Below are 12,290 nucleotides of genomic sequence, written 5' to 3'. Positions count from 1 at the left end.
CTGGAGGTTACCAGCAGATGTACCACTGTTTTGAGGTTGTCTACCTCAAGAAACGGACGCAACTGGCATATCAGCCGAAGCTGATAGAAGGCACCACTGGCCACTGTCTCAACCTGGGACACCAAGGAGAGACTTGGATCCAGAAGCACCCCCAGACTGCATACCTGTTCCTTCTGGGGAAGTGTGACCCCATCCAGAACTGGCAGATCAAACTCGTCTCTCGAGTTCCAACCCCGCACAATGAGTACCTCTGTCTTATCTGGATTCAGTCTCAGTTTGTTATCCCTCATCCAGCCCATTACCGACTCCAGGCAGGCATTTAGGGAGGTTATGCCCTCTCCTGATGATGCCGACATGGAGAAATAGATTTTGGGTGTCATCAGCATACTGATAGCACCCTGCACCAAATCTCCTGATGATCTCTCCCAACGGTTTCATGTAGATGTTAAACAACATCAGAGACAATACGGAGCCCTGAGGGACACCATACAAAAGTTCAGATTTTGAAGAACAGCAGTCTCGCGGAACCACTGCAAAGCAGTGCCTCCCACCCACAACCCCCTCAGATGTTCCAGAAGGATACTATGGTTGATAGTATCGAAAGCTGCGGATGCAATACGGGCAGTAAAGTATCTTGGCTGAATTGGGATTTGAACTCGGGTCTCCCTGGATGTGCATCTAACAGAACTGCATTGTTTTGACTGGGGTATATATTCTGCTGTGCATGCAAATGCACAAACCCATTCATATTAATGTGCAAGCAGTTGCACATTAACAGTTGGTTTGTGTTTGATTAGAACTGAATAAGGCCATGTACTAAAGTAAAAATGCAGTGGTCTTAAAACTATTCCAAATATTTAGACAGGCTTAGAATAGCAATCTATTTAAGATAAGACTTTGAAACACACACACACCTTCAAAGATATTCCCTTTGAAAGATGCTTACTAGGACAAAGCAAACAAATAGTCCTGTGGCACCTTAAAAGAGAATACATTTATTGCAGTGCAATAAGAACTAGAAACCTCCTAATGAATAAAGCAGTAGCCATGCACAAGTGTAAAGCTAGCACAAATCAAAACCAATTTTTAAAACCAGGTATTACATAAATTTTAAAAAATCTAGAAGCTACAATTTCTAATTCAACCATTTTGTTCCCTTGTTGTGATTCATCTGTGTTATGGCTCAAATGTGTATGATATTAGATTTTATTATTACAACAAGATAATAATGCTTTCAAACTGGAAGCAAGTCCTACACCATGCAAATTCTTGGCCATAATTTACTTCTCTTGCTTATTGTGAGGGGTTTGCTCTGCTGTCACCCTGTTGTCCTTTTATACTTCCGTGGAGCCACACATTTCTCAAAAGCATAAGAGTATGTAATATGGAGATAAAATTTAATAATTTGTATCCTGCCTCTCCATAAAATGTTTGAGGTAGCTTACAAAAAATGGTTTTTATTTTATTGTTTCATACCGTAAAGACATTTTAGGCTTATGGCAGTACAGCTACACATAAACTGAGTAAGTCAAGATGAGTTTAACCAATACTGTATGCCTCCAATGGACTGTTCACAACACTTGCACACACAAAAAAATGGTCTGTTTATCTTAAAATCAGGAAACTAGCTCTCAGCTCAATGTGCAATTTGGTTAGAATGCATGACAAATCATTTCAGGGTTCACTGCTGACAACATTTTCCTATGATGTTAAAGGAAAAGTAGCGGATGTTTTTATCCAGAGTGTAGAATACTATGTCCTAGGCTTAAAAGACAATGATAAATTGTAAAATGGAACATGCCAGATAATATACATTGGCTTTAAAGTTTTCAACACATTTCAGGGAACATGATGATCTGTTTTTTAAAGCCTGTTAAGAAGAAGTAAGTGCAAAGAGACAGATGTAAAGACTTGAATATTATTAGCCAGGGTTATGCAGCAAAGACCCTTCTTTCACACATTCTACAGGCACCACCCAACTTGTGTGAAAAAGACACTAACACTAAAAAAATCTTTCTTGAGGGAAAATTGGGGGAACTAGGAAAGTTTTACACCAAACTCTTACCATCCTTTCACTTTAGCTTCCCTACACATTTTATATGGAACCTGTGGTGCACTGATTATGTATGATACATATATTATATTGTATGCATGTACAGGTATCTTCATGTGTACACATTTTTATTAATTCATTTTTAAAGTTAACATGGGAACAGGATCCCTAAAATTTTTTAGAATACAGATAGAGAGTACTGTTGTACACATATTACAGGCAATATGTGAACAGGGATCGAGTAACAAAAATAATTATGGACTAGGCTTAGGAACATAGGAAGCTGCCATATACTGAGTCAGACCATTGGTCTATCTAGCTCAGTATTGTCTTCACAGACTGGCAGTGGCTTCTCCAAGGTTGCAGGCAGGAATCTCTCTCAGCCCTATCTTGGAGAAGCCAGGGAGGGAACTTGAAACCTTCTGCTCTTCCCAGAGCAGCTCCATCCCCGGAGGGGAATATCTTAGAGTGCTCACACTTCTAGTCTCCCATTCATATGCAACCAGGGTGGACCCTGCTTAGCTATGGGGACAAGTCATGGTTGCTACCACAAGACCAGCTCTTCTCTGCTTGGTGCTAACAGCAAGCAGCTTTATGCTCTTTTAAAGCGAGCTCTCTCCAACTTTAGAGGATGATTACTATTTTCTCCCAAGGAGTCCATATATCCTTTCCACCCCAGTTAGGATACTTCTTGCACAGCAATTATTATAGCTGTTCAGGGAGTAGCTACAGGACTGGTTATATGTCTGGGTGAATGAGAAAAAATACAGCAGTAAAAGTTACTCCAGCGAGTCTTCCAATAGGAGTTGCTACAGGGCAGCAGTAGCTGAAACCCAAGCAAAATAAGTTGTAGAGCATCCAAAACTATTTCCTCATAACTCTAATTCTGTTGGGAAACTGACAGAACAAGCTAGAAAAAGAAACACACATATTCCCTGCCAAAACCCACACACAAGGATGTTCAGACAAGGACAACAGTGCTGATAGGTAGATGTAAGAGCTTCATCCAGTTTCACCAATCAGTGTTATAAACTCATCACACTGTACCTACTTCCAACCAATGTGATTATAACTGGAAAATTTTAGCATCAATGTATTTACAATGCAGACGATGCTTGTCCTAAATTCCTAGACGTAAAGTTAAATGTGCCGATATCCCCAAGAATGGTATCTAGCTCCTTTCCCTCTGTAATATCTAACAGCACTTGCCTCATGTTGTGACCTGACAATCTGTGTTTCTTTGTGCCCCTACTCCCCACTAATCACAGCCTATAATATGGAATGTGAATGAGGAAATGCAGGATTTTGTGATGTTATGGAGACGTGCACTAAACAAGCAGCAGTTATAAATACCTTACAAATGCAAGCATAGTTTCGCCAATAAAATTAGCACACATACTGTACATACATATGCACACATACAATGTATTCAGGAATCTGTGTTTAGTAAATCATACAAAGTCATGTGTTAGTGTTCTGTCAGGACAACAGATTTGTAAAGGTTGCTTACTTTGATTGGAGCAGGCAAAATGGAGTGATGGGCCTCAGTTGGTTGTCCCACATCTTCGGGTAGGGTTGGCATGATGGGAAGTGAAGGACACTTTGGACTGCACTGTGGACTAAGAAGACCACGCACTGATGGGAACGTCTGCTTCCAGTTAACCTCTGAAGATAAGCACGGAGGAGACTTTTGATCCAGAGGCTGCGGTAGATGCCAAAAATACAAATCAAGTCCATTTAAAGTCTAGGCTGTTAACACTGGGATCACTTTATAATAACAAGCAGCAATAAAGTTTAAAGTAAAAACTTATGTTTCTCCTTGTCTTTTATTAACGAAGGCTTTCAAAGCATAATGCAACAGAGTGAGGACATGAAGAGAAACCTTTCCAACATTCCTTGAATTATTGCATAGTAGAGTTTATTGGGGAGTTTTAAAGTGCTCTTTTCTCAATTCAGATAGATCTGCACAGAAAGACCTCTTTATAAGACCCTATGAAAAAAAGAGCCATAATTGTAGTGAACTACACTTCAGTCACACCACTTGAGGAGGACATTTCTTCATATAATATTAAAAATATTTATATGCTGTTTTTCAACAATGAAAGTTCTCCAAGTAGTTTACATAACAAAAAGAATAAGATGTTGAGATCATTCACACAATTAAAAAAAAGTGTTCCACCTAGGTTTGAGAGTTCTGCGTGCTCCCAATTTTCAGTTGTGTGGAAGCAAGTTAGGAGAAAAACCTGGGTAACTTTTCCTCCTACTTTGCTTCTACACAATCATTCTACCTAGGTTTTCATCTTACCTTGCTTCCACACAACCAAAAATTGGGAGACCACAGAGCCCCCAAACCTGGGTAGAGCACAGTTTTTTATTGTTCCTCGGTTCCTGGCCCCCTCAGTTCCTGGCCCTAAATGGGTTCAAAATTTAAAAAGAAATACAAGGGACAAACCAGCAAATCACTGGGAGGGATTCTGTTCTGGGTTGAAAAGGGACAGCTGCTTCCCCCTATTTACATATAAAAGAGAGAGCAACCAAAGAGAGCAGCAAAGAGGTGACGCTTTGGAGGAGCAGTTAGCATATATATCATCTTGAGTACATTTTATGTGTGTAATTTCAGTGGTGTGTAAGCCCACTGTGAAAGTGCATTCATCACATTTCTGATATAGGTACTATCTGACTTGGGTGTAGCCTATTCTTTTGGAGCAAAAGCCAGGATTTGCATAGAGCTGATTGACATAAGGGCCAAAAAAAAATTATCCTTGGCAGAAGCAGTAAAAGCCAGAAGGTGGGAGAGGCACAAATATAAATCAGTTGATTTACCTGTCTTCTCTCCTGTTCCCTTACCACAGTAGAGAAAGCTGGATACAAATAATCAGTAAACAGCAGACTACTGTTGGGTGTGACATTTTGCAATTTGTCGCCTTTGAGCTGCTTGAACAAGTTTTGACAGTTGCTCAATATCTGGACAGTTGCTCAAGATTTGGTACTCCTTAAGCTAAGGTCCAGTCCATAATCATAGGAGACTTGTGCCCCATTTCATTGTACGGTGAGCCTTGAGTACACTAATGAAGAAAGAGCTCCTAGAGATCATTTTACTGCTTCAGCTGTTAGTCCTTCCAATGGACATTTATTCCATCATGAACATTAAATGCAATTTTGCGTGGTGTCCAGGTAACTTTCTTATCCCATTAGGAATATGTTTTATTCCCATGAAACACCTTTTTCTTTTCAGATCTCATTATTCTGCTTTTACAGTGCTAGAGGAACAACTTGCACAGTGTATATGGACCATAGCACATCTTGATAGGATATGAGGAGTGGTGTTCAGCATAGGTGGCAGATATCTCAGGACTGACTCCTAAGGGCACCTCATCCTGTCTGCAGAGCCACTTTAGTCATTCTTTGCAGTTTTATCTTTTTATAGAACCCTGATTTATCTTTTTGTAATCACTCTCCTTGCATTCTGCTTTTATTTTTAAATGTCATAGCCTCCCTGGCTCTCCCATCATAAACACAAGTGCAGCTTGCTCATATTAATGTTTACTCAGACCCACCCCCAGTGACATATTCAGCTGGCTTCAAGCTGGTTAACAGGCAAGAAGGACAGCCAAGAGCAGCAGCCACCAATTACACCTTTTATTCCTGTTCCCACAGACTGCCTTTACAACTCACAGCCCTGCCCTCCATCTTTCCCCATATGGGTCACTGTGAGGCAAAGGTCTCTGGCAGCAAGTTCTAGAAGGAGCTATCAATAATAAATGTTCATGCAGGTGTTTGAATGAAATGAGTCCCCTGCAAGCCAGGAGTAGCTCCCCTTCCATTGAGGGGAAGGACTGTCAACCCACTGGAATAACAGTTGCTTCCCCTCCTCTTGTCCCAGTCAGGCTACAGCCACACCTGGTGATCTTCCTCCTAATAGCAACAAATAGCAATAGCCTAACAGCAGGTGCTTTATCAGAAAAGTGCAAACTGAACACACTTTTTTTTCCCCCAAGAGAAGGAAATGTGCTCCAAACAGCACATTCTGTTCCTGTTTACTCAGGAATAAGTCCCACAGTATTTTCAATGGATGCCATGGACAGCCAGGAAAACAAACAAATGGATCATAAAACAAATCAATCCAGAATTTTCACTCGAGACACAAATGGCCAGGATCAAACTATCATACTTTGGACACATTATGCGACAACCCAGCTCCCTTGAGAAGTCCATAATGCTGGGGAAAGTTGAAGGAAAGAGAAGAAGAGGACGGCCAGCAGTAAGGTGGATGGACTCGATTACAACAGCAATGAATGCACCACTGAGAGACCCTAAAGGCCAAGTTGAAGACAGATCATTCTGGAGAGAATCTATCTATGTGGTTGCTAAGAGTCGACACCGACTTGATGGCACTTAATCAATCAATCAATCAATCAATCAACTTCCACAAAAATGGTCACATGATTTCAGCTAAGTCATTAAACGGGAAGCATTTCAGGAAGTGATTAATTAAGGCAGCAATAATGTTCCATGAAAGAGCCCCTTTAAACCATATCACACATTTGTTTTGTTTCTTTTTTTGAAAACTATGGAAGTCAGAGAAGCTTTGGCAGAAAGGGGAGATGCTGTGACAGACAAGTGCATAACAACAGATTTTCAATGTTAAGAAAAAGCAGATTCTGTGGGGTCAGTGAGAAGTACAGATAATCAGCCTGACAACCTCTCTCCCCCTAGTGACTGGAAAATAGTTATATGTATTTTAAAAACCACCTGTGAAACTGCTACATGTGGAAACTCCTCTTCCACATGTAGTTCAATGTGGAAAGCCATGGAACCTAGCACCAAAAAGCCCACATCTGGACAGGCTCTGCTGCTTTCTTTAGTTACAAGTCAATATATATTTTAAGGTGTCAAAGGGAGTGTTAGTAAAACCAACTTGTCAACATGCATCTGTAGCCAGATGTCAATCCATCCCTGTTAATTTTAAAGTTTATGCCTCTTATGAGCACATTTCCCCATAAAGCTCGTATTTCAACTACCTTATAAACCTCAGAAGCCTTTTTTTTTTTTGTGAGGTGTGCGCAGTGTTGTCAGCTGAGATTATTCTGCCCACTCCGAGAAGCCTCCCTGGATGCAACTGCATCTCCAGACTTGGAGACTGCACTTTTGCTATGCTCAGGAGCTGCACCATAATGTGAACTCCCAGTCTATGTTATACATGGGGACAAGTCACTTAGTTGGCAGTGGGCTGGTCACCCCTAAATTTGGCTACAGGCCCCACAAATTGGAAAGGGGATTAGATCCACACTCCTTCTCTGTGAGGGTGCCCTGGCTAAGCAGACTCCAGAACTGGCTACTGCAAGTGTCTGGCATTCAAGAACATTTCAGCTTTGCAATGAAATCTAAACTCCTCTTGCAAGAGAGTAACACCAGTTGTTAACAAAGCCCTCAGGCCAGGAAGGCAAGAAAGATAAGACAACAGACTCCATTACAATAGTGATGAATCGGTGATGTAACTTTGAAGAGATGCCCATCGAAACTCTGGATAGAATTATTGGGAAACCCTTTCCAGCACATGATATTCTTTAAGCACACCTGCACACTCCAATTTTCCTCACAGTCAGCCTCGAATGCCCTAGGCGATTCACACACATTCCTACCCAGGAAGGACTAAGACACAAAGCATTAAAAAAAAATAATAAAAAAATAAAATTAAAAAAAAGGTTGTATGGGCTCCCCCATTCAGCAGAGTAGGACAAAAGAAATATGCCCTCAAGGCACATTTTGGGATATAAGTATCCCTAATTCCATGACCCAGTGTGCTTGCACCTGGAAACCCTACTGCAAAACATTTGTGTTCCCTTGTGCCTCTCACTCTGGACCCCAGCAGGCTGCAACAAGACTCCAGCAGACCACCTTGGTGTTCCTCTCCAGGACAGGTGATATAGCCTCTTGCCCAGCTTCTTCAGGGCTGAACCGATCCCTATCTCTTATTTCTGAATTCTTGCCCCTCTGTCTTAAAGTACCTCTCTAGCCAGCCTGGGAATTTACACATAATTTGGAACTTTAAGCTAAATGTGCCTTACAGTAGTCTATTTTTAAACATATTTGCATTGCTTCTACTTTATTTAGTCTTATTATTTTTGCTTTAAATAAACTCATTTTGATTTAATTAAAACCTCTCTCTCAAGCCGATTTTCTTGAGTTCACATGCTTGCACAAATTAAGGCTGATTGGAACTGTCTCCCCTTTTGAGCTAAATTCCCCACATTCGCCCGAACTAGGGGGTACAGGTCAATCACCCACGAGGCAGTTTCATTAACAGCATACACATAGTCAGTGTTCTCTAGGTGCTGCATTTTGAAAAGGGTCTATTTCTTTTTATCTCTTCTCCCCAAATCCCTAAGCATACTAGAAACTGAGTTTCATTTTTGAGAAATATGCAGTGTTTTGCTTTTTCTACGGTAGATTTAAGAACTTTTCGACACAGACCCTGGGATATGGTTGCTGTGTCACAGAGCCTGGGATTTTATTTTTCCCCCACTGAAACCAATGCAGTAATCATGCCTAAAAAAGATCTGAACTATTTGATTCCAAGTTCCATTCGTATACTAGCCCAAAGAAATCTTCACAAAATAGTTATAATGATTTGCACTGCTCCCCCGCCCCAATTCTAAACAGTAAAACAAAAATATTTACTGTACTTCAGCCATATGGACCTCTAGTACCCTGAGCATTACTCAAGCAATTTAATAGCATAGCTCAAGCTATTAGATGTCTAAATAGATAATATTCCATGCACATATTTATTCTTCTGCATTAGGTTCCAAGATTACAGAAGTGGAATTAATTACTCCCCAATAAATACTGTATTGCCATTTTATTCAACTTTTCCCTGCATACTACTAATATACCATATATAGAGCCCCTGGTGGCGCAGTGGTAAAACTGCCGCCCTGTAACCAGAAGGTTACAAGTTCGATCCTGACCAGGGGCTCAAGGTTGACTCAGCCTTCCATCCTTCCGAGGTCGGTAAACTGAGTACCCAGAATGTTGGGGGCAATATGCTAAATCATTGTAAACTGCTTAGAGAGCTCCGGCTATAGAGTGGTATATAAATGTAAGTGCTATTGCTATTGCTAAGTGCTATATTACAGTACACATGGCATTTGTCTATCATCTTCTGGGCACTAGCTGTTCAACAGCAGCAAAATGCCTCTGTTCATGCAAAACATAAACAGCAGGGGGAGCAGTCTCACGGAAACTAACAACCCGAAAAACCAGCAACTTTCTTACGCCAGATATACGACATTCTAGCTCTATATCGCAGCAATTAAATTCGAAACAAGACATTGGAAATGTGAACGGCACCCTGCTGTCCGCATAGGGACTGCGGTGTCACAACACAGGAAGTGTGGAAGCACATTTCCAAGATATGGCGTGACCCCGTTGCAGGGGCTAATCTGGTGAATAAGATATTTTCAAAAACCAATTTTCCTAGAAATGAGATTTTCAGGAGACTCATGGGAAAAATACAAGATTGCATTCCTAAGAGACCAATATTGCAACTTTATTGCTAGTAGGGTCTTTTTGTCATTGACATATTTCCATTAAATGTTTGCCCTCCAGCTATAAAAATAAATATCCCTGGGAAACAGTAGAAGTAGGACACATAGAAAGTTAAAATTAAGGGTACACTAAACTGACTTAGAATTAAAAATTTAGCAAACTGATGTCAAATTTACCAAACTTCTAAACCAGTTGCACACACACCCCCGGCATTCTTGTACAAATGAGAAAGTCTGAACCCATTTTCAGAACTATGCATTCATTATAGATGCTTTTTACTTTTTAAAAGATGCTTTTTGGATTTCATAAACCAGGGGTAGGAACCCTTGGCTCACCAGCTGTTGCTGAACTAAAAATCCCATCATCTCCAGTTGTGGCTGGAGATAATGGAAGTTGTTATTCAACAGTAGCTAGAGAGCCAGGGTTGTGGATAGGTAAAGTGTGCTGTTGAGTTGGTGTCAACTCCTGGCGACCACATCGCCCTGTGGTTGTCTTTGGTAGAATATGGGGTGGGGTAGGTGGGTTGCCATTGCCATCTCCCGCACAGTATGAGACGATGCCTTTCAGCATCTTCCTATATCTTCCTTTCTTCCTATATCGCTGCTGCCAGGCATGTAGACTAAGAAATCAAAATGAAATTGCTCAGTTCTCTTCAAAGTGGTTCTGAGATCCTTTATTACTGCTGCATAGTTAAAGAAGTGGGGAAAGTTTGAACCCAAAGCCAAGGACAACAAATACCCTGTGCGTGATACCAGGGTACCTTTGAGGTAGAACACTGGAGATCTGAAGGGGAGATTAATGTCTCAAAACATGCTTGGGACACATGATGAAAACATGCTTGAAGGGATGGAAGAGAGAAAGTCAGTGACAGATTCAAAAAGGTGAGTTGCAAGTACAAATGGAATAAATAGCAAGTTGCATCTTTTAGGCTTGGCAATTTCATATTCCGTGGAGAAGGTACAGGTTCCTAAATATCATAATGGCAGGTTTCAAATGTGACTTGGGTATAAGGTATATTGTTTGCATAGGCTTCTGTGGCTGCTACATCGCCTCTGTGTGTATCTGTTTCATTAAGGGCAGAAGCTATGGACCACTTATGGAGGGTTCTCCCCTCCCCCACCACATATCAAAATCCAAAGTAGGACTGAACAGACAATTTCTGGCAACACACCAATATCAAGCTGGAAACCCACATTAAATTAACTGTGCATAAAATCCAGAGCGCAATATCCTCACTTTAGCAGAAAATATTTTAATTAAACATTTTATAAACTGTAGGATTATTCAGGTTACACATGCTTTATATTAATTCAGGGGGAGAAAACCCACAGCCCAATTCATTTTGCCAGTTTCATCATGTTATTTAATACAATATAAATAGGTTTTGTTTAGTTCTTGCCCGTTTCATAATCTCACTGCTTAAAATAGAGAAGTGGAGGATTAATCCTGACTCCAAGGCTCAAATCTCATCACGGATGCAAAGAACTTTCTTGTGTCACTAAGCAGTGTAGAAACTACAACCTCCAGGAAATGATGTTCTAAGTTCTATTCCATAAAAGGAAAAAGTATTTAGAAATGTTTGGCTTTGAAAACTGTTCCCTCCTTACAGCTCACGTGACCACAGTAGAGAGGGCTGGATACAAATAATCAGTAAACTTACCCTCTGAGTCACAGCTGAATATGTTGACAAAGGCTTAGAGTGAAGGTGCTTTATTCCATCTTCAATGCTGGCCTGACTGTTGACCTCAAGTGTTCTGTTTCACCACAGCAAACATAAAAGAAAACACACACACACACATAAATACCAGTAGTTGATAAATAATTTTCTAAGAAGCCTTGTTGCTTCTTACTGTCCTTGGGCATGATATACTGCTCTCTAAGCGCTTGTGGATCTCTACTTCCCTGAGATCCACCTTTAAACATAGTTTTCCCAACTGTTTATTCAACAGCCAATTTGGTTATACCAAACAAATTAAAGTGGACGGGCCACCCCACCAGCCCCTTTAACTACTGTTTATAGAAGATTACGGGAGAGGGGCATGACTAAAGCTGGAGGAGGTAAGAGGGTGGGGTTTGTAGATCTCCTTAAGGACCCACCATGATTCAAGCACTGTAGCCAGCTTTCCCTGTGTGTTGCACAATCTTCTAATTTTTGAATATATTACACACAAACACACATTCAGAGAACATTAATGCCAAGTACATATACCATCATAAGAACATTTCATATCCACAGATTACAACAAATTGCACAGGCAATAATATGGTTCTCAGATTTTAACCAGTTTAACAAAAACAACATGAGCATGTTTCTGACAAGAATGACAACCATTAAAAGAAAAAGAAAAAATGCAATAAAGTACCTTTATAACAGCTGAATTTTCTGTGTGAAGTTATTATGTAGTAAGCATTATAGATAATGTTTGCCTTGCCAGACATTCTTCCTTTTACCCCCTCTGTCTCTCTATATAATTTGCTAAGATGTAACTGTGGTTAATCCCATGCGTGGCAGCTCTCATGAGAGTTCATGAGCGAACTGCTGGGAGGGGGAGAGGAAAGCAACAGCGGTGGATGAGGCCAACGGGTAGGTGGGCAGGAAGGAAGAGAAAGCGGCCGGGTTGGGGGGGGAAGAACATGGTGGCAGGGGAGAGAATGCGGTGGGTGGCCACACAAAAAAGTGAATGGG

General features: G+C 40.8%; 1 protein-coding gene across 1 annotated transcript in view; it reads right to left on the bottom strand.

Moving 5' to 3' along the window:
* IRAG1 (inositol 1,4,5-triphosphate receptor associated 1) overlaps nt 1-12,290 on the bottom strand; it is a 170,976-nt gene that overhangs the window by 65,879 nt on the left and 92,807 nt on the right. Inside the window, exons 14-15 of the mRNA XM_053252238.1 lie at nt 11,265-11,358; nt 3,564-3,755 (exon numbers count right to left, since the gene is read on the bottom strand). Of these exons, the coding sequence (XP_053108213.1) occupies nt 3,564-3,755; nt 11,265-11,358 (286 nt within the window). The remainder of the gene's footprint in view (nt 1-3,563; nt 3,756-11,264; nt 11,359-12,290) is intronic.

The sequence above is a fragment of the Hemicordylus capensis genome, chromosome 1 (assembly GCF_027244095.1).
Source record: "Hemicordylus capensis ecotype Gifberg chromosome 1, rHemCap1.1.pri, whole genome shotgun sequence".
Lineage (NCBI taxonomy): Eukaryota > Metazoa > Chordata > Lepidosauria > Squamata > Cordylidae > Hemicordylus > Hemicordylus capensis.
Note: the sequence above shows the minus strand (reverse complement) of the source record. Positions and strands in the feature narration are given on the sequence as shown.